The sequence below is a fragment of the Micromesistius poutassou genome (assembly GCF_964030765.1).
Source record: "Micromesistius poutassou genome assembly, chromosome: 24".
NCBI lineage: Eukaryota > Metazoa > Chordata > Actinopteri > Gadiformes > Gadidae > Micromesistius > Micromesistius poutassou.
This window is the reverse complement of record NC_140294.1, coordinates 7,343,920-7,366,875: the sequence shown is the minus strand read 5'-3', so window position 1 is coordinate 7,366,875 and position 22,956 is coordinate 7,343,920. Positions and strand designations below refer to the sequence as shown.

Here is a 22,956-nt window from a genome sequence, read left to right as displayed (position 1 = left end):
CCCACCTACCACCGTCTATAACCCACCTACCACCGTCTATAACCCACCTACCACCGTCTATAACCCACCTACCACCCGTCTATAACCCACCTACCACCCGTCTATAACCCACCTACCACCGTCTATAACCCACCTACCACCGTCTATAACCCACCTACCACCGTCTATAACCCACCTACCACCGTCTATAACCCACCTACCACCGTCTATAACCCACCTACCACCGTCTATAACCCACCGACCACCGTCTATAACCCACCTACCACCGTCTATAACCCACCTACCACCGTCTATAACCCACCTACCACCGTCTATAACCCACCTACCACCGTCTATAACCCACCGACCACCCGTCCTCCAGCACCTTGCTCTGGGTGCTGGCGGCGTGCGTGTGCGCGGTGATGTCAGCGTTCAGGAGGTCCACCTCCAGCCGGTCGCTCCGGTAGACGGCCCCCAGCAGAGCCCCCCTGCAGCGGGGCTGGGGGTGCCCTGACAGACCCTGAGGGTGGAGGGGGTGGAGGTCAGAGACACACAGACACCACAACAGTCCAGTGGTCTGGGGGGTGTGTGACTGCCTGCTCTAAAGGTTGTGGGTTGGATGCCAGGTGTCCCCTGTCTAACCCGTAGGCGTCCTGGAGCCAGACGGCCCCTGAGGCTCCGTCAGACCGTCCTCCTACGCGCCTCACTGCTAACAAAATGGACCCTTGTTTTGAAAAGAGGAGTGTGAGGAGATCTGTGTTCACCCAAACGTATACAACACATATTGAAGGAACACAAAGACACACAAAGGGAGTCTTCTTCTTCTTCTCCTTGATTATTGAGGCAGTTGTCAGGGACGCGGGAAGTCAGTTTGAGTTGGGGTTGCTGAGAGAAAGTATATATAATGACGTCATAATAAATGATGCGCAACATTCATGGTTTACGTAGTAATACGGCCAGCAACATTTGACACCAGTTTTAGAACGTTTTACACTACAGACATGTTGACCACCAACATGCCAAAGCAGCTATAGAACCTTATTCAGCAACGGACAGATCACACACACACGGAATGGAGGTTTATTTATGATCAAGACCATTTATTATTGACGCCGGACTAAAGCCTAACGTAACAATAACGGGACGCGTTATTGACAGCCTAACAGCCTAACGTAACAATTTGAACTTAATGTAAAAATAAAGAACTTTTACTGAACGTGACAATAAATAACTTCAAGTTGAAGAACACACACACACACATTGACTCAGTGAAGGCCGCACTCCAAAACCAAAATAAATAGAACTCTCCAAGGTGCTGATCCTGCTTGGCTGCATGGCGCACTACCAGATCTGTGACACAAACAAGAAACGTAACTTACTAAATGAACCCGTGGGCTCCACAATATAAATATTATAATCATGACCAAAGAGAGCCTGCACAGCGGCAGGAGCATCATAAGAACACTTTACCGACCTTAAGCAGACGGTAGAACAGCCAAGGTGGTCCTGCACTCAGGGGGGGTGGGAATGATGGGGGGGGGTGTTAACGTGGTTAGGGGGGGGGTTACCGTGGTGGGGGGGGGGGGTGTTAACGTGGTGGGGGGGGGTTACCGTGGTGGGGGGGGGGGGTGTTAACGTGGTGGGGGGGGGTTACCGTGGTAAGGGGGGGGGGGTGTTAACGTGGTGGGGGGGGGTTACCGTGGTAAGGGGGGGGGGTGTTACCGTGGTGGGGGGGGGGGGGGGGGGTGGGTGTTACCGTGGTGGGGGGGGGGTGTTACCGTGGTGAGGTGGGGGGGGGCAGAGAGAGACTAAAACATTTGTTGTTTTATTTATCTTTTCTGATTAATATATTATTATTCTTAAGGCTCTTATGTAACATTATTTAGTAATAAAAGGAGAATGATGATGGGCTGAACACACGAGAACATTCAGTTGATCCACTGAGTTGTTTATTATCATTATGCTTCATGAACAAATACAACAGAAAAATGGTCCCTTACATGTACACAATAAACACAAGGACTGAAACAATAGAAGCTGCAGACTTTACTAATCATAAACAGGTGTGCACGTATCTTTAATAACTGAACATGTTCTGCGGCCGTTTGGTTCCCAACAGAACAAAAGGAATCAAGATTCAGTTTAAAGTCATTTACAACATGCAACATTATCCCATAGACCTCTTGGTTATTATGAATGAAATATAAAATCTGATTAGGACAACAATGATGATATCATAGTCCATAGAACAAACATGTTTATGTCTGAAAATTACAAATATATAGTTGCATAAAAAAACATGTGATTTACCATCAATAGGTATTTAATATACATTTCAAATTAAAAATGAGATCTTAATAAAAGCTGCTTAGCGAACCCTATGGGAGATCCTTAAAGTCTCTTCCTTTCATGATTCATCATCATCAACTTTTAGGAAGCCCCATAAAAAGGAGAGGGAGGGGGAGACGGGGGGGAGGGGGAGAGGGAGACGGGGGGGAGGGAGAGAGGGAGACGGGGGGGAGGAGAAGGGGGAGATGGGGGGGAGGGAGAGACGGGGGGGAGGAGGAGAGGGAGACGGGGGGGAGGAGGGGGAGGGGGGAGGGAGACGAGGAGGAGTGGGAGAGGGGGATGGAGATGGGGGGAGGAGGGGGAGAGGAGGGGGAGAGGAGGGGGAGACGGGGGGAGGAGGGGGAGAGGGAGACGGGGGGAGGAGGGGGAGACGGGGGGGAGGGAAAGATGTGAGAGAAAGAGACCGAGGGAGAAAAAAAGAGAGACAGAGTAAAAGAGAGAGAGTGAGAGACTATAACTGCCCTAGAGACACTGACGCAAAAGCAGTGTGTGTGTGTGTGTGTGTGTGTGTGTGTGTGTGTGTGTGTGTGTGTGTGTGTGTGTGTGTGTGTGTGTGTGTGTGTGTGCGCCCGTCCCAGACTATAACTATACATACTATAACTGACGCTGACGCAAACATAACGTAAACGGGGCCCGAACGGGACGGGACACAGAGAGAGAGAGAGAGAGAGAGAGAGAGAGAGACTATAACTCACACAGAGACGCTGAGTCCTCCCATACCCCAAACCCAGGGAGGAGGTCCTCCTGGGTGAAGGAGGTCCTGAAGGTGTGGATGTGTGTCAGTGTGTCTGAGGACCCTCCTCCACCTGGGGACACTCTGTAGAAGGACAGAGTGCCAGCAGGCCGGTCCAGATACACTCCTACTCTGGTAGAGCCAGCGGGGGGGAGACGTATGGCTGTCTCTCTACCGTTGTACTGGGCAGAGTACCCACCATCATAACAAACAAGCCTCCAGGACTCGTTGTTCTCTCCAAGCCTGCTGTCATAACCCCCTCCTCTCCTTGTGATTCCTCTGTATGTCACTGCTATAGAAACCTCTCCTTCCCACTCTACCTCCCAGTAACAGCGGCCAGTCAGAGCCTCTCTACACAACACCTGGTACTGGGAGTCAAATCTCTCTGGGTGATCCGGATACGACTGGTCCTCTCTGACCAGCGTCACCTTTCTGTTGTCCTCAGACAGAGAGAGTTCTCTGTGGGCTGTGTTTGGGTCCAGTGTGAGTTCACAGGCATCTGACGGAGAACAAGACATGATGAGCTACTGAACCCTTCTGCATCTTCATCTTCATCATCATCATCATCATCATCACTAGTACTGTTCTTCCTGTTTCACGTTCATCTTCTCTACAAAAATTTACATAGAAAGACTAAATCATATCAGATGATAGCTACTATAGTGGACTAGTGTGCTATAGCTTTAGAAATAGTAGTGCATATTGTTTATAAGATGTTTTAAGTTAAACGTAAATGTAAATCCCATGTGTGTGTGAGTGGTTGTCCCAGTCAAAACAATGAAAAATGTATACACTGAATCTACTCCCGCAGTATTTACACAACATACACATATTATACATCAAAACGTTCATCATGATGAGCTGATTAATCCTCTGTAATATTTAAGCTATAGTCTACATACTTTCTTACTTTTCTTCTTCTTCTACACACGCAATAGCTCCGGCATTCTCCACACACACACACACACACACACACACACACACACACACACACACACACACACACACACACACACACACACACACACACACACACACACACACACACACACACACACACACACACACACACACACACACACACACACACACACACACACACACACACACACACACACACACACACACACACGATTCATGTTTCATCCTCTTCATCCACTTAAGACATCATAACTTGGTCAAAATTCAACCGTTTACCATCATTCAAACTATTAAACAAATCTACACATTTGTATCTTCAATAATATTTGATCAGAATTTCGATATAATTCATACTTTTTTCAGAATCACAGTTTTAGTTTCACTTCAGATTAGTTTTCAGTTGGTCTCACTCTAGCCGTTTGCCTCAGCTGTTGCTCGTTGAGCAATCAGTGGACATCACAGCACTCTGGAGGAGTCTGGTTAAAGTCACGTGGTGGAGGGTAGTGTGGTCTTTGTTAGTCTCTGGCCGTTTCTCAATACCAAGTACGCAAACTACGGACTCGCGGACTTGGAAGTGCGTACTTGGCAAGTCCAGACTTCCAAGTACAGACTTCCGAGGACGCGAGTACGCACCTGTGACGTCACCACCTCAGCTCTGTTAACTGCTTTACGGCCTCATGTAGGCATACACTACTGAACAATTTAAACTAATGATATAAAACTAAACCCCAGCCTCTTTCATTTTAAAATAGTATGTCAATATTTTGAATGAATATAAATGAAAAGATATGCTTATCGTGTGTATAAGCTATTCACACAACTTTTTATATGTAGGGTACAGATGCGCGTGCCTAACTGGCTATGTAGTTGGAGAGTAGACTATTGATATAATAATAATAACGAATGAGCGAGAAATGACACAGATTAGAACACACACACACACACACACACACACACACACACACACACACACACACACACACACACACACACACACACACACACACACACACACACACACGATCGGATGGATCCGACCAAGATTTTCGTTGCCGTTGTGTTGGGTCAGCGACTTATACAATAAAAACAAATTATATTAAACAAAACCCCAGCCTCTTTAATTTTAAAATAGTATGTCAATATTTTGAATGAATAGGCCTACATTTTTGTTATATATGTCAAATGTTCCTATATATAGCCTATTATTATAGCTTACATACTAATATTTTAAAACATGGTAATGTGAAATGCATCCTGGGATATTTAACGGTCCAAGTCCACACAAGTCACCTCCGATGCGTCCTCGGTGGAACGGCCAGTTTAAGAACGCATGGAGAACACACACGGGTTTTACGACTGTACTTGACTTGATGCGTACTTGGAATTGGAACAGTACTTGGGCTACGACTGATGACGTTTCACGAGAACGCAAAGTACACAAGTACAGACGAGAACGCAAATTGAGAAACGGCCTCTCTCTCTCCCTCATGGACTACAACAATGGACTACAATAGTGGACTACAATAGTGGACTACAATAGTGGACGTTGTCCGACCACTTTTTTAAATGTCAGCCACAGTTCGGCTTTCGGCCCCAACCTCATTGATCGACCCGGCAACGTTTTCCCACGCCAGTTTTTTGCTTTTGGTGCTGATTCCGGAGGAAAGAGAGCCAAACAAGATCTTATTTCTGGCCTCTACCTCCGAAATCAGCACCTCCACCTCGCATTCCCTAAAGTTATTTTTTCTTCCTTTCTCCATTTTCTCCTTTCTCCTAACGAGCGCACTACTGCAGGTTTATTTATACGAATTAGCATATTAAATGAGGGAGGAGATGGGTGGAGATGGAAATGGGTGGAGAGACGGGCTCGTGCATGTGCGCTCAATTTCACGTTAATTGGGATGTACAAAGAGAATCTGTGTGAAATCGTGCTTACGCAAGGATTGATACATCCAGATTTTTTTGTGAGCATCAGCTTTCCAGATTTTGGCGTCCGCAAAGTTTTAGTCAGAAATCCACGCAAGTCGTACACAACAACACACAACTCACTGCCTCCCTGCTTCTAGCCAATCAGCTACTAGCCACCACCAATATACTACCCGGCCTTCTTTCATCCGCCGTCATGTCTCGTCTCCACCTTGGATTATCACTCCTGCTACTCCAGACTCTTAGGACTCTCTCCTCTACTCCACCAACTTCTGGCCCACTCAGCTACACCGCCGCTGACCTTCACCGCCTCAACAATAACCATCGTCTCTCTGCTGCTGCTGCCCCTGCAGCCAGCACAGCCGGAATCCTCCGCCGACGCCGCTACATCCATCCAGGTTCTGGCCCCTCTCGCAACCAACACCTCCCCCATGGCTCACCCATCCCCTCACTCTGGACTAACTCTCGCCCCCCCATCACCCCCACCTGCGTACTGCCAACCTCACTAACCTCCGTTCCCCCTCCCCTGCCCCCCATCCATCTCCCTCGCACTGCTGAACTGTCGCTCCCTCTCCAACAAATCAGCCGTTATATCTGAACTGCTACTGGACAATAACATGGATCTGCTCCTCCTCTGTGAAACATGGCAACAGCCCCTGGACTTCTACGCTCTCAATCAAGCCACTCCTTCCAATTACAGTTACATTGCCAAACCCCGCCTCTCTGGCCGAGGGGGAGGCGTTGGCGTTCTTCATAAACAATCCCTGTCCATCACTGAACTGAACCTCAACCTCCCATCTATCTCATCCTTTGAACACCTTGCCTTCTCCCTCCCCAACTCCATCACCACTGTTCTAATCTACCGTCCTCTGCAGCAACACCCATCTTTTCTCTCTGAACTGTCTGAACTCCTCACCATTGCGTCCTCTCTCTCTTCCCGCCTCCTACTTACCGGTGACTTCAACATCCACACGGACAAGCCGACCGCCCCACTGACATCTGACTTCCTCTCCCTTCTCGACTGTTTCCACCTCACCAAACACACTGGCCGTGTCCCAATTCAGGGGTTGCATCCTTCGTAGACCGCGAAGGCTGCATCGAAGGCCGAACGAGCGTTGTGGAATGGGACGGTCTAGCCTACGGAGCATTTCCGGATTGCGTAACCAGCCGTTAACGTCCTTTACCTTGCGTGACCACGCGCCGCTCCTGTCTCCTAGCAACCCTGACAGCTGCCGTTCAAACCGGACAGCGGAGGAGAAATATGGAGCCAGAAATCATAATTGTATTGGTTATGTTTTATATTTTATTGGAGGAGTGGGAGAAGATTCACCGCCGGGTGAAGAGGAAGAGAGGACGTTGGCTTAACGTTAATTAGTTTAACGTTATATGTCTAGCGTTAATGTCATTGAACTTTGACAATAAAGTTACCTATTTAAAATGGTCCCAACCTTACTTTTATATTTTTAAAAAAGTTTTGTCATTAAATATGTATTCGCTGCAGCTGCTGCTTCTGCTCTCTCCGCGCCATTTCTGAAAAAATATCCAACGCGCAATGAATGTTGGGATACGTTGGGCCGTGAAGGATGCATCCGATGCGTCCTTCAAATCCGGGAAACGAAGGCTGCATATCTCGGCCGCATTCGAAGGAGCCTTCGAAATGGGACAGCACTTGACGTCACCGCTGTGACGTATGCGGTCTTCAAATGCGTCCTTCGAAGGATGCAACCCCTGAATTGGGACACGGCCACTGACTTCCCCACCCATACCAAAGGCCATATCCTCCACATAGTCTGCTCCACCTCCCTACCCGTATCTAACCCCCATCCTCTCCCCTTCCCGCTCTCTGATCATCTCTGCATCCTCTTCTCCGCTCCTCTACCCTCACCCCATAATCCCAAAAAGCGCTCCATTTCCTACCGCAACATCAAATCAGTCAACCCACTCTCACTCTCCCAGCTCATGTCCTCTGCCTTCCCCCCTGACTCTGCCCCCTCTTCCCCTGACGACTATGCCATCATGCTCAACTCCATCCTTTCTGACTCCCTTGACTCCCTTTCCCCCTGGAAGACTTCCTCTGTCTCATTCACTAACTCCGCCCCCTGTTACACCCCGGAACTCTGCACCATGAAACAGACTGGCCGCCAACTCGAGCGGTTATGCAAGCGAACCCGCCTCACCGTTCACGCCGAAGCCTACAAACATCACATCTCCTCCTACCATGTCGCTCTCCATGCTGCTAAATCCGCCCACTTCTCCACCCTCATCAACAGCACCAACCGGAACCCCCGCATCCTGTTCTCCACCGTCAACAAACTGCTCCAGCCGCCGGACATTAATCCACCCTCCTCACCTGACCTCTGTTACTCTTTCCTCCTCGCCTTTAACCATAAAATCTCCCAAATCAACAGCTCCCTGACTGCCGCCGTTAGTAACTCCTCCACCCGCACCATTCCTGTCCCCCCCCCCTCCCTGACCACCCACCCTTCCCTTCTTTCACTGCCTGCTCCCCTGTTGACTCCTCCCACATTTTGGACATCATCACTGCGTCCAAGACAACCACCTGCTCTCTCGACCCCCTCCCAACGACTCTAACCAAGGCTTGCCTCCCTGTCCTCATCCCCCACCTCACCACCCTATTCAATCAGTCCCTATCCCTTGGTCATGTTCCCTCTGTCTACAAACTTGCCTCCATCACCCCATCCTCAAAAAGTCCACCCTTGATCCAGCCAACCTCTCCAACTACCGCCCCATCTCCAACCTGCCGTTCCTCTCCAAAACTCTGGAAGGCATTGTCGCCGCCCAACTCCACACCCACCTCCAGTCAAACAACCTCTATGAACCCCTCCAGTCAAACAACCTCTATGAACCCCTCCAGTCAAACAACCTCTATCAACCCCTCCAGTCAAACAACCTCTATCAACCCCTCCAGTCAAACAACCTCTATGAACCCCTCCAGTCTGGCTTCCGCCCGCTTCACAGCACCGAAACTGCCCTTGTCAAAGTCATCAACAATCTCCTCACCACTGCAGACTGCGGTGCCCTCAACATCCTGCTTTTACTAGACCTCAGCGCAGCCTTTGATACTGTACACCATTCCATCCTCCTCAAAAGGCTGCGCCAACAGGGTGTTGAGGGCACCGCACTCGACTGGCTCACCTCCTACCTCACCGACAGGCAACAGTTCGTCTCCCTCTCTGGCCACACGTCCACCCTCTCTCCTGTACCACAGGGGGTCCCTCAGGGCTCAGTCCTCGGCCCCCTTCTTTTCATCTGCTACCTCTTCCCCCTTGGTCATCCGCAAACTCAATCTCGACTTCCACTGTTACGCAGATGACACTCAGATCTACATCTGTACCAAAACCACCCAAAACCCTCCCCTCACCCACATCGAAACCTGCATCTCTACAATAAAAACATGGCTGACCCACAACTTTCTCAAACTTAACAGCGACAAAACAGAGCTCCTCCTCATAGGCACCAAATCCACTCTCAATAGAACTGGACCCATCTCACTCACCATCGACGCCTCGACCATCACTCCCTCCCCCCTGGCACGCAATCTTGGTGTTATCCTGGACCCCACCCTCTCCTTCGATCCCCATGTCAGCTCTGTTGTCAAGACCTCCTACTTTCACCTCCGCCGCATTGCCAAAATCAGACACTGCCTCTCCCCCCCTGCTGCTGATCGGTCCCGTGAGCACATCACTCCCGTTCTCCACACTCTCCACTGGCTCCCCATCAAACAACGTATCAGTTTCAAAATACTCCTGCTGACTTTCAAAGCTCTCCACCACCTGGCCCCGCCCTACCTGTCTGACCTCCTCATTCCGCATCGCCCCTCCAGAGCCCTCCGATCCTCCTCCACTCTCACTCTAACCGTACCACCCTCCAAACTGAGAACATTCGGTGACAGAGCCTTCTCCAGGGCAGCCCCCCGACTATGGAACTCTCTTCCCCAACCTGTCCGCGACTCTCCCTCACTTCCCACATTCAAATCCACTCTAAAAACCTCTCTCTTTTCCCAAGCCTACGACCTCCCCTACCCATGACCACCTTCATCCCTGCCCCTGCCCATGTCCCCCTGACTGTCATCACCCTTTTCGTATTTTTTACGTCTTCCACAATGTAAGCGTCTTTGGGTCACTGAAAAGCGCTATATAAATTTCATGAATTATTATTATTATTATTATTAACAGTAGAACACGTATAGTTAAAAGCTTAAACAGCCTCGTTGGTGGATAGCAGCATAGGCTCTGTTTGATTGAATAAGGGTTGTATTTCTTGCCTACTACCTCCCACCGATCCACTGCCTCTCTGTCCTCTCCCTACCCTTCAATCACGTAATGATGATGATCTCACAATGCACGCACATCGTAAAAATAAACAAATAAGGAATGTATCACTACTTATTAATTAATTACTACCAATTATTATTACATAGTTCATGCGTTATATAAGCACCAGTAAAAAAATGTGTGTTTGTTGTGTGTCAAGTTGTTAACTGATGCTATAGGTTAGACTACGACATAGTAATGTTACCAATAAAAACCATCATAAACATGGCAACATAATTCACTATCTTGCTCAAGGAGTAATTACTCATACATGCTCACACTAATGGTTCAATGCAGTTTGAAGTTTGTTTGAAATAGCGTACCTCATCATCACCCGAAAGAATGGGACAGGTTGTCATAGCTTCTTGGCACATACCGCCTACCGTAGTTGCAACCAGGTTGCAACGTCCATTTTAAAAAGCGAGCACTGTTCGTTTGAATGCACTATATCATTTTACCACGAGATGGGAGTAATTCCTACACAGTGTCCCTTTAAGCTATGTAGCTTTATCATGTTTTCAACCTCACTTTACACTGCAGCACTCACAACATTGTCTTCAGGGAAAAACATTTTACATGTTTCATTTTGTTCTGTAAAACAAATCTTTCTATTTTAAGAATATTGAATGTACATTTGACAGCCCTAAATCAAACTAATCAGATACTTACACTTGTTTAGAGCTGATCTCAGGTCAGCCAGCTTCTCCAGCTCCATGTTCAGTGTCTCCTCCAGCTGATCCTGGGATCTCCTCACGAGGTTAGTAGGGGGAGAGACTGGTGAGGCTACAAGCAGAGGAAAGCCAAGAAGAGGTTCAATATGAAGACCCTGATTGGGAAGACATTCAAGAACATGGTGTTCAAGAACACCACCTGTGTTCAGAGCAGAGTGGAACGATCACATCGTGTTTTGGGGAGACAAAAAACGTAGGATTTCATTCATGTTCTCGAGATGATTGGTCTTGTTTTAGTAACAGTGATAAAATGGCATCAATTTTGGGTTCAATTGCTCTTCAAAAAGAATATGACCGAACAGCGGTATGGGCGGTGTGGCACAGTATCATACCGGAGACATTCTGGATCATTGGACAACCCTAAGATGAATCAAACTAAACAAACACTTACACTTCTTTACATCTGGTTTAGGGACAGGCACCTTCCCCATCTCCATGTTCAGTGTCTCCTCCAGCTGATCCAGGGCTCTCCTCAAGGTCCCTACGTATGACGGAGGACGGACCTCCACCGTCGTCCAGTCCCTGGTGGGTGGAGGATCCTTCAGGGATCTGAAGGTCTGGAGGAGGTGGAGGTGGTCTTCAGTGTGTGAGAGCTGCTTCACCTCTGATCTTCTATTGGTCAGATCTTCTATCTCCTGCTCCAGCTCTTTGATGAGGCCTTCAGCTTCTGTCTCTGTGGATTTCAGTTTCTCTTTAACCGTTTGGTTGTGATCATCCTGGCACTTTTCAACAGAGCGCTTTAGAGCAGTGAAGACCTGCACACCATCGGCTATCTCTTTGTCTGCGTCTGCTTTGCTACGTCCCATTGTGTCTCTGATGTCCTTAATCTTTCGTTGTCTCTCCTGGATCATCTGCTGAACTTCAGCCTCTATCTTCCCCAGCTGGGCCGTCTTCACTTCATATTCCTCCTTTAGAGGTACAACAGGATGGGACTTGTGGTCCGTCACTGTGCACAACAGACACACACACACCTGTTCAGTCTGGCAGAAGAGCTCCAGGAGTCGGTCGTGTTTCTTACACATCCTGTCCTCCAGACGGTCCATAGGCTCGACCAGCCGATGTTTCTTCAGGCTTGCGACTCTCTGATGAGGCTCCAGGTGGGTGTGGCAGTAAGAGGTAAAACACATTAGGCAGGACTTCTCCGCCTTCAGCTGGGTCCCAGTACAGACGTCACAGGGAACTTCTCCTGGTTCAACACAAGGCTGCTCTTTGACTCGTACAGAACTTCTAAACCGATCAACCATCCCTGATATGAAGGTATTTACCCGTAAATCAGGTCTTGTGTGGGACAGCTCGTTGCAAACGGGACATTTGTACTGGACTTGGTCATCCCAGAACGTTGAAATACAGGTTCTGCAGAAGTTGTGTCCACATGGTGTGGAGACTGGGCTGTTGAACACATCCAGACAGATGGAACAGGAGAAGTCCTCTTCAGACCAGGAAGTAGCAGAGGCCATTCCTAGAAAACATGGATAACAATAGTAAAATAACAGTTTGAACTCGTTCAAATGCAAGTGCTTTTATACGTTATATATTTTGTTGTTTCAAGCAGAAATCTTCATCCAATAGGAGGTACAACATGAAGTCCTGCAGACAGGACAGCTTCACTGAGGATGAAGGGTCAATATTTTGGACTCACCTTACAATGTTTGTCTGATTATTTAGTTTAGTTTAGGAATTATACATTCTCAAAGTACATTTATATCAATTATTGTCTAAAATATGGGATAAGTATGTGTCCAAAAACAACGTTTGCATAGGGTGAGAAGTCTCAGACTTCTGCCCAGTTGAAACAGCCGAGTGTCACAATGCTACACTTTCACTTTTAACATGGAAGCACTTTTTCTGTCCCTGAAAACAAACTAGAGGTTCAAATACAACGTATCCAAATGACACAAAACCACAACATTGGAAGTTATTCAAATAGTCATGACATCCGGAATCGATTAATTGCAGATTCAATCAGATTCTATCCAATATCGATTTGGTTAGGGATATGAAATATTTAAGCAATAGATCACGACTGTGGAATGTTCTCATTATGCCACAGTTAAGGGGCGTTGTCCGACGACGAGCACATTTCACTGACTGAAGTGATCTACTGCTTTTATGAAACGGTTACGTAAGTATGGAGAAATGAAAGTCATAGACACCCTCAATTTTGAAAAAGTGAGAAAGTCGTAAAAGCATATTTTAACAAATACAAAAAAGTAGTCCCTCCTGGCTGCCTGCAAAGTGTACGGCGGTTACTATGCAACACACTGTAGCGTCCTAGAGACGGTAGCTTGGTTCGCCGGCAATTTAGCCTACTATCGAGTTCACTCACCGTGTGCCTATTGCTTTACAACATTTCCACCCTCTCCAGCAATCAACATATTTTTAGGCTTCAGTGAACTATGCTATTGCTTTTATATATAAATAAACAACAGTTCAAGTTAGGCGCGGAGTGATACTGAACTCTGTAAACTGAATGGGCGTCATAGACAGTTGGGAACCAATCAGATCGCTTAAGCCACCCGTTTTATAAATTCTTATAGAACTAATGCTGTAAATTGTACAGGGAACCCTCTAACCTGAATGAACTTTGAAGGGTTTGAGACCTGCTGTCGTTTGCACCAGTAGAACGTAAAGCCGATCATAAGTTCTGGTGTAAAGTTCGCCTTAACCCTACGCTTGACGTAGCTAGTTTCAAACTAAAGGTGTTCTAAATTTTGGTTGCACCACCATAACTTAAGTTTTAACGTTACTAGTAGTGCGTAAATTGTACCAGTGTCGCATTTAATGACGTTTAGATAATTTCAAGCCAATCATTGACAGCAAACAATGTAAACAGGAAGTAGCTGCTACCGGCAAGTTTCCACCTCATCCGAGTGAAGACGCGTTAGCACCCAAATGAGAGGGCAAACAAAACAGTTCCACAGTCATTTATTCTCTAAAATTGACTTGGGCGTGAGGTTAAGCTATTTGATGGCGGATTTTTATAATAAATTGCAGCTCATTGCTGCTTTGTATGCTATTCGTTGTCTGAGTGTCAGAGTTTTTGTCCGAGTTAGCCTCTACCTGGCTATGCATTGTATGGAATAGCTCTAGAATATTGGTTTGTACGTGGGCCGAAACCGAAATCGCGCATATAGATCTACATCATCATACTGATGAAATGGATCGATACGGTCACGGACAATCCGTTCCCGACGCAAACCGTGTTGAAACTCCTCTTCCCATTGCTCAAAAACGAATAGCCATTTTTGGTATTTAAATCTTTTAACGTATTTACCAGTCTTTATCGTTAGAATGGAACTTACACCAGCTAGAGGGGAGGTGTAAAATATAAGTTATAACTTAGTGTTACATTGAAACTATCTGCTTGGTGCAACTGCTATTTTTTTAGTAGAGTGTAAAGTCGAACGTTTGGGCAATTTACGTTCACCGTAGCCTAAGTGGGACCTTACGTTCTGCTGGTGCAACCAGCTGCAGAGTTCTGTCAGGGTTAGAGTCCTAGAATCCGGGTTGGAGTCCCAGAGAAAGTGGGTATACCACGTGGGTATACCAGAGAGACTGTTGATCTGATCTTAAATACATTGCACTTTCTAAAATGCTTTTTTAACTTTAGCCTTTATTTCTATTTATTTTACTCTTTTTTTTTTATTTTACTATCTATTATTTTCTTTTTATTGTATGACAATGTTAATATGTGAAGCACTTTGAGTCTGCCTTGTGTATGAAAAGTGCTATATAAATAAAGTTGCCTTGCCTAACCTGGTGCATCATTAAAAATATTAATGTTTACATTAAGAATTGACCCCGAATTGACCCCCCCCCCCCCCCCCTCCCCGGTCAACAATTCCACCCGCGGTTATAATCAGGGGTGCACATAACTGGTACGGCACTTTTGCGTAACTCACCGTCAGGTCATCAAAACAAAACTACACGTGTATCTTGTACTACTCCTGCGTTTCCCCACCTGCGCAAAAAAAGGCAAACGGAGCCGGAGCGCTGTGTGCGCTGTGCACCGCGCGCACACTGGAGAACTGCTCAAAATCTGCTGATTTTGCGCAAACATCCGTTACTGTGAGACATCCTATACGCGCATTCACGAGATATGTAACCAGCCCATAACCGTGAATGTCGAATCATGGATTAAACGTCTGAAAAGGACCGAGCGGGATCTTTTCCAGCGGTGAACAGAAGCTGCTTGTGGAGGTCTATGAGGAGTACACGCATATAATAACTCTAACAGGGAACACCGTAACCATTAATAGAAACAGGGAGGCTGCCTGGCACAGAAATCGGCGATCTGTTGAATGCATAAGTAGTATTAAGCGTAACATATTTTAATTTAATATTGACTATCGATTTGGAATCAGGGAGATAGTCTCGAGTTAACGTGTCGGACTTGCACCCGGTCGTGCGGGGTTCAATCCCCACGCCAGTAATAGTAATATAGGAAGGATTACTAGAGATAATAATGAGATCAAATAACTTTTCATGCCATTTATTTTCCATTTCTTTGAATATTCTTAATTAGGGAATTAATAAAATGAATAAAGGGAATTACAAAATGAAGCCAACGCCAAGAATACTATGAATTGCTCTGGACGCGAACATCACAGGGCAAGTGCTAGACCATTCACCCAGCCGCTGATTCCTGATTATGCAGTAATACATAGATTAGTGTAGAAATGTGTTGAAAAGATAGCCACAGTAATAATAGATAGCAATTCATTGAATTATTTCATTTGCATCATTTAATCTTAGACCCTTAGTGAAAATATACGCTGTTTGTACTTCATATATGTACATTTATGACAAAATTGTGAGGACTAGGCTTGGCGGAACCTTCTGATGGTACAATTGTTGCTGACAGATGGATTTCTCTGAAACACCGCTCAAGTTAGCCTGACAGTTAACCTGCTCCCGACCAGGTTAGTTTGGGCGGATAAATTGCCATGGTTACTTAGCGGAGATTCCCTTAAGCCACATTAATGGAACGCAACTCTAGCTGAAAGAAGCCAGGCTAAGCAAAATAAGCCCGGCTTTGCGTTTAGCTTGGTTGATGGAATACCCCCCTGAGACTGAAGCTGACCTCAGTGTATGTATACTACATGTAGACATGGCAGGACTGTGTTTGCAGAGGCAGGCGCGTCCGTCTCATGAGGCTTATGGAAGTGCAGTTATCAGCGGGCTGGCCGACTTTCAATATTATTTGTATTTAGCCTTACATTTTCAAACAGGTTGTTGGTACACTGTTGTTATTCTTAATGTTCTCACTTGTTGTGTGCGTGTGTGTCTCTGTGTCTGTTCTAGTGCTACCACTTTGTACAGCTGACCACAGTTGACCAACCCGAGACAAATATTTTCTGAGGTGGTACGCGGTATAAAAAGTTTGAGAACCACTGATCTAGAACATATCAATACAGTGAGAATATACGACCAATAATCTAAAGAAAACATGACATTTAGCGAGCTGTACCGTAGCTTCTCCGTGATGAAAACGTGTCCTGCCCCTTGTCGTGTGAAAATATTACAGCACAGAAGGAAATGAAGATCAGTCGAAGGAAGAGATTCAGGTGTTCACCAAAACACAAAGTAAGAGTTGAGAACCGAGACGAACGCTAACACAGTTCTAAAGAAGACAGTGAAGACAGATCGAATGAGGAAGGAGACTTTGAACACCAGCCACCAGTAAAACCATCAATCATTAACTAACTAAAGAGGATTACATGGTTTACCTGTACCACACCCCCACACACACACACACACACACACACACACACACACACACACACACACACACACACACACACACACACACACGCGCGTTCCAGCAGCTTAAGAGTCAAAAGTATAGCAAAAGAGAGATATAAGAGATAAATACAAAATAAAATAAAAATAATAAAATAAAGATAAAAACGATGTACACTATCTACACCTCTCACAGGTGTATATCATAAGTATAGTTACACAGGATACTGGCTCAGTATGAGTATAAGTACACAGGATACTAGCTCAGTATGAGTATAAGTACACAGGATACTGGCTGAGTATGAGTATAAGTACACAGGATACTGGCTCAGTATGAGTATAAGTACACAGGATACTGGCTCAGTATGAGTATAAGTACACAGGATACTGGCTCAGTATGAGTATAAGTACACAGGATACTGGCTCAGTATGAGTATAAGTACACAGGATACTGGCTCAGTATAAGTACACAGGATACTGGCTCAGTATGAGTATAAGTACACAGGATACTGGCTCAGTATGAGTATAAGCGTGGCATTGGACAGGCTATGACTAGGGTTGCCAACCGTCCCGTAAAATACGGGATCGTCCCGTATTTGGCAACTAAAAGACCTGTCCCGTAATGAACTGATACGGGACGCACTTTGTCCCGTATTTTGGGGTCGTGTTGTACCTTTATGTAATGCCGGTTATCGTTGCATTAATAAAACCCGTGGGTTGCTTAAGCGTATAAACACACGGAGGCAAGGATGCAGTACGAGCCAGTTACTTTATTGGCGCACTATAAACACACTGAATAGCCAGACCCACGCAGCCAACCACCGAACCCCGAAGTAATGACCGTCTAACACAGTTGAGCACCGAGTGCTCAATCCAATACTCCACAGGTCGTAATCGCGTGAACGCGTCTGCCCGCGATCGCGCATAACTCTCTCCCCCCCCCCCCCTCAACAATCTCGATCAAGAGGTGTCCCGTATTTGAAAGTCTGGGAGTTGGCAACCCTAGCTATGACCCACTATGTTGTGCTCCATGTACCCACTGTTGACAACGTGACGTGACTAAGCTACCAACACAAACAAAGAGGAGCTGGGAAAGCAAATGAACTAACTACGTGTTTAAGTTGTGAAGGGCAAACGTGCGGCGACACACAGCACTACACAACACAACACAACAACCTGACTTTTAGTACACACCACAATAATCTCACCTTTAGTACACAATAAAACACGATCTGACTTTAATGACAAACCAAATTTAAAGTTAGAGCCAGGGTCAAAGGCTTGTTGTTAACATTTACAATACACTTCATTATCACAACGCAACATTGTAAAATAATGTTGATAAACTATGATACAAACGAAAATGAGATAAACCTCACCTTAGTGCCTATAATAAAAGCAGTTATGGTCTGTCCATCATATCACAAAGGTTAAATTAAATGGCATGAAGTACAAATATGGCACAAAGGAGGTTGAGAGTAAAAATAAAAAAAAAACAGGGGTGCCGTGGATGGAGAGAAATATGTTTAGGGCCGTGAGCCAGAAGAGTTTGGGAACCGCTGCTCTAGACACATGACATTTACACATTTTAATTGTAAGACCTCCTCTCAGGGGGCCTACGAGACCTCAGCCCCAGGGCCTACTGGCAGGTAAAGGCAGGCCTGTGTGTGTGTGTGTGTGTGTGTGTGTGTGTGTGTGTGTGTGTGTGTGTGTGTGTGTGTGTGTGTGTGTGTGTGTGTGTGTGAGACGCTTTTATCCAGAGCCACTTACAATCAGTCCATTGGTCATAAGAAGTGAAACAATCTATCGCCGTCGGTGCAGTGAAGACGTCCATAGAACCGAGTGCACTGACAACCGCCAGGCCGACCCCACTCCCCGTGTACGGAGATGAGACAGCCTTCTTAAAGACAAGTATAAAAGGAACTGGAAACAACACAACGTACCGTCTGGGTTATCTAGAACTCCTCACGTATGTCAACGACGGCTGGTGTAACCCAGGACACATCTCCGTAGAGACTGCTAGCTGTCAGCCTGCGGCCACACTAGCTGCCGAGGGAGGTTAGTCACGTGATCACCGTGTCCACGTCCTCCTCAGCGGACCGCCGCCTGTGAGAAGATCCACTCTGTCACAGCGGGGCTGCAGACTGAGCCCTGAGGCCGGATGGTCACCTCTGGGGACTTCAGTCATGTGACTTTGGACTCTACTCCGGCTGGTTTCCACCAGGTTGTAGACTGTCCTAGGAGAAACAACGGGACAATTGATCGCCTGTATGCTAATGTGAGGGACGCCTACAGAGCCACTCCCCCCCCCCACCTGGGGAGTCTGATCACAACCTGGTCCATCTACAGCCACTGTCCACCCCCCCGGTCCAACAACAGCCGGTGACACCCCGCACCATCAGAAGGTGGTCAGATGGAGAGAGCCCCGAGAGGCTGGATGGGCTGACCAACCCGCATGGTGAGGACGTAGAGGCCTCCCCTGTCAAGACTGTCCTGTTACCCTAACAACAAGCCCTGGGTAACGCAGGAAGTCACTGCTGCCCTCAACAGGAAGAAGGCTGCCTTCAGAAGCAGGGAGGCCATGAAGGCAGCACAGCAGGAGGTGACACGCCGTGTGAGGGAGGCTGAGGACAGCCACAGGAGAAAGGTGGAGGTCTGGGAAGGTGTGAGGAGCATCACAGGTCAGACCAGAGCCACAGGGGGGACAACGGAGAGGGCCAACCAGCTGAATGACTTTGTCAACAGGTTGAACCAGCCCTTGTCCCCCCCACCCCCGCCCTCACTGCAGCCATCTCTCCTCCTTCCCACCTCCCCCCTGACCCCACAACACCCCCCATCTCCTCCCCCCCTCCCCCTCCTCCTCCTCCTCCACCTCAACACAATCCCTGCCTCTTCAGAAAGGAGGCACATAAAAATACGTTGCTACATGCTAAAAGTTTCCATCCACCTTCACTAACTAAGAACATCCCATTCTGACAATTCCAGAGGTTACGTAGGATCTGCACAACGATCAAGAGTTTGACACTAAAAGTAAAGAGATGTACAATCGTTTCAGAGAACGAGATTACTCCTCCAAAGTTCTGGACACAGCTCTGGTGAGGGCCAGCTCTGTTGAACGTGATTCTCTGCTCCATACAAAGACATTAACTGCTACAAAGGACAGGGTTTCTTCTTTATCAAATGCGGTCAAAATGTGTGAAATAGTAGTGAAGGCAAAAGGGTTTAGTCAAGTCACACAACACACAGTCACTACTAACCATTTCGTCAATGGTAAGACTACATATGTTACACACACACACACACACACACACACACACACACACACACACACACACACAGTCACTACTAACCATTTCATCAATGGTAAGACTACATATGTTACACACACACACACACACACACACACACACACACACACACACACACACACACACACACACACACACACACACACACACACGGGGAGGAGGTACGGGGAGGAGGTAAATCTAAGGTAGGTAGACCTAAATCTAAATCCTATATCTAAATCTACATCCTAAATATAAATCTACATTTTATATCTAAATATAAATCTTATATGTAAATCTAAATCTAACCCTAAATCTAAATTGAAATCCTGAATCTAATCCTAAATCCATACAACAGATGTACTAATTCTCCTCCATATCTGTCTGTCTGTCTGTCTGTAGGTCAGACCTGCAGAGCCGCTGTTAACCAAGCTGCTTGCATAGGCTAATATAATATATGTATGTATATTGAATTTAGAATTTCTAGTCATTGTCAATTAAGTCTATTTTAATGCAACCCATTCTGACTTAACTCCAAACCTAATAAAAATAAATTGAACTATAAGTTCTACTATATATTAGTGTAGCTTATACGCGGTATTACAAAGTGGATTTTACCGCTACGACGAAAGCCAGTCGACCAGACGTCCCACAGCCGCTCAGTACAACAAGGCTGTCTGGCGCTCCCTGGTGGCGGAATCACAATGACACAGCTCTACCGTTTATTCTCCAACAGAGACGGACGGACGGACAGGCGGTCGGACAGAGGGAGACATTTGTCAGGCCTCAACAGACCTTGAGGATGTCTGCCGCCTTCACTGCGACCGCCAGCAAGGTTTTCATCACACTGTCGCTGAGAAGTTTCTGTTTTGAAGGAATACAAAATAAACAATTATGAGCAGTAAAGTCACCATTGTGAAGTCCGCTGGTTTCTCAGCAGGTCTGGGGTTGACATTTAACACATTCTTTAGTGTGAGATGAGACGTATGTTTGCTTTGAGGAGAAAAACTAATAAAATAAAACATTCAGGGCGTCTACAATAGATAATGTGGTACAACATGTTGTGTACGATTTCAACTACATTCCCTCATACTATGATCACTTGTTTAATGATGATAAAGATTTATATATCTGTCCATGTTAACAAATACACAGAAAGCTAACTTATAACAGAACCATAGCACAATAGACAAGTGCGCTGTGTTGTTGTTTGAATGTATGAATATTGACCTCTGACATGACCTTAAAAGGGCTTCCTCTCATCCTGGAGTATCTCTGCGTCGCAGGCTCTCAGCAGCCTAACCACGTGATTGGCTGAGGCCTGGTCGATGTCACGCGTCAGCGGGTTGGACTTCTCCGAAACAGGAAGTTCAGACTCGTAGTCTGGAAACTTTTTGGAATCCAATGAAAGTAAACTGCATGAATGAAATGTATTTAATTCATTAAATACCATTTTGAGAAATGATCTTGGAGGCTTAGCATCACTGTATGTTACCCTCACCTACAGCGGCGGAGCCACAAATGTCCATATAGGAGGCACAGGAAAAAACAGGCGGGCAAAGCCAATCTGATTGAACCTAAGATAGGCCTCGATTAGATGCACCATACAAACATTAATCAAAGGCATGTTATATTTATGACATAAAGGTGGAATTTATTAAAGGCATTTGATCACAGCTGACAAATTACGCGGAAACATTTTAAACTTGCGCAAAACTGCCTGAACCCATGCATCGGCACGTCACATTTATTGAACGCTTCACCGCTCTCGGTCACAGCTGACAATTCACCGTCAGGCTAAACATTTTAAACCTGCGCAAAACCGCATGAACGAAGCTTTGGTGTGCATCACATCAAAGTGAAACAGATTGGCCGTATAAGACAAGCCTACTGCAAAGATGACAACTTATCACACACACACGCAGAGAGAGAGAGAGAGAGAGAGAGAGAGAGAGAGAGAGAGAGAGAGAGAGGGAGAAAGGGAGAGAGACAGAGCGAGAGAGAGAGAGAGGGAGAGAGAGAGTGCGAGAGAGAGAGTGCGAGAGAGAGAGTGCGAGAGAGAGAGAGCGAGAGAGAGAGAGTGCGAGAGAGAGAGAGAGATAGAGCGAGAGAGCGACAGCGAGAGTGAGAGAGAGAGATAGAGCGAGAGAGAGAGAGAGAGAGCGACAGCGAGAGAGAGAGAGAGAGAGAAATAAATAAATAAACGTCTTTACTTGTTGGAACAAGGATCTTTTGGTTCCACATGAGACCAACGATCAAATGAAATGAAACCCCATCAACAGAACGGCCAAGGTGGTTACGACATGACAGGAAAACGACAAAGAAGAAACCCTCCCGCTCACCAGTGGGTGCAGCACCTTACCTGCCCCCGAGCCCGACGCACAAGTCACGGAGCGGACAAATGAAAACAGTGCGTCTTCCGGTGAAGCTAACTGACTACCCTAACTGATCTTACACCTAAAGTAAGGAAAGTCACCACCAAGGAGTAAATAATAGTAACAAAGGGAAGGCGTTGAAAGCATTCAGTAATGATTTACAGTGTTGAACAAAAAGTAACCAGTGTACAGGTGGGCAGCCTGTGCTCCATTGGAGAGAGAGAGACGCCGTCTTCCACTGGGCTTTATATGAGTGGGGGCGGCGCCAACAACCAGGGAGAGCCAATCAGCACCTCGTAGCCAGTAGGCTCCGCCTCCAGGAGGGGATGGAGGTGATTGGATGCAGGAGCAAAACAAAAACAACATATTAGTGCAAACACACAAAGCCACCACAAGAGCCAGAACATTATAGTACTACCCCGTAACGCCCCCACCCTTAAGGAGATCAATTGGGGGGTTTCTTTAGGCACTATTCACAATTTTTTTTAATATACAGGAATAAGTAAAAACTTAAATATACTCATCATCAGTTGACTACTCTGCCGCAGTTCAACTGGAAAGGAAATGCATTCCTGAAAA

At 46.5% G+C, this 22,956-nt stretch overlaps 2 protein-coding genes across 11 annotated transcripts in view; both read right to left on the bottom strand.

Annotated features, from left to right (window-relative positions):
* Positions 1 to 276: 276 nt before the first annotated feature.
* Positions 277 to 16,572, bottom strand: LOC311369529 (E3 ubiquitin/ISG15 ligase TRIM25-like). Of its 3 annotated transcripts, none has more exons than XM_084487752.1 (4): positions 16,444 to 16,572; positions 11,365 to 12,432; positions 10,912 to 11,025; positions 277 to 499 (listed from the first exon to the last, which is right to left on the bottom strand). In XM_084487752.1, the coding sequence occupies exons 2-4, from the start codon at positions 12,428 to 12,430 to the stop codon at positions 405 to 407; spliced, it is 1,275 nt and encodes a 424-aa protein (XP_084343878.1). In that variant the 5' UTR covers positions 12,431 to 12,432; positions 16,444 to 16,572; the 3' UTR covers positions 277 to 404. The 3 variants fall into 3 exon arrangements, with proteins under 3 accessions (XP_084343878.1, XP_084343876.1, XP_084343877.1); XM_084487750.1 differs by lacking the exon at positions 277 to 499 and adding an exon at positions 2,673 to 3,560; XM_084487751.1 differs by lacking the exons at positions 277 to 499; positions 10,912 to 11,025 and adding an exon at positions 2,673 to 3,560.
* A 4,716-nt stretch (positions 16,573 to 21,288) lies between these two features.
* The window catches only part of LOC311369525 (E3 ubiquitin/ISG15 ligase TRIM25-like), a 67,148-nt gene continuing 65,480 nt past the window's right edge, over positions 21,289 to 22,956 (bottom strand). For 3 of the 8 annotated variants that reach the window (XR_014640124.1, XR_014640125.1, XM_084487738.1), the window contains one exon: positions 22,518 to 22,949. Coding sequence is in view for 5 of the 8 variants with exons in the window: in XM_084487738.1 (XP_084343864.1) it covers positions 22,927 to 22,949 (23 nt within the window). In the remaining 3 variants the exon portion in view is untranslated. Of the gene's footprint in view, positions 21,418 to 21,503; positions 21,580 to 22,517; positions 22,950 to 22,956 lie in introns of those variants that run through there. The other 5 variants (XR_014640123.1, XM_084487739.1, XM_084487747.1 and 2 more) reach the window with 5 other exon arrangements.

Bases quoted from the DNA above. Each gene is read 5' to 3' on its own strand.
- LOC311369529 (XM_084487750.1), bottom strand. From the start codon at position 12,430: ATGGCCTCTGCTACTTCCTGGTCTGAAGAGGACTTCTCCTGTTCCATC. The intron at 11,026-11,364 runs GTAAGTGTTTGT...CTCTGCTTGTAG, and splicing joins TAAACCAGATGTAAAGAAGT to CCTCACCAGTCTCTCCCCCT. The intron at 3,561-10,911 runs GTAAGTATCTGA...GTTCTCCGTCAG, and splicing joins GAGATCAGCTCTAAACAAGT to ATGCCTGTGAACTCACACTG.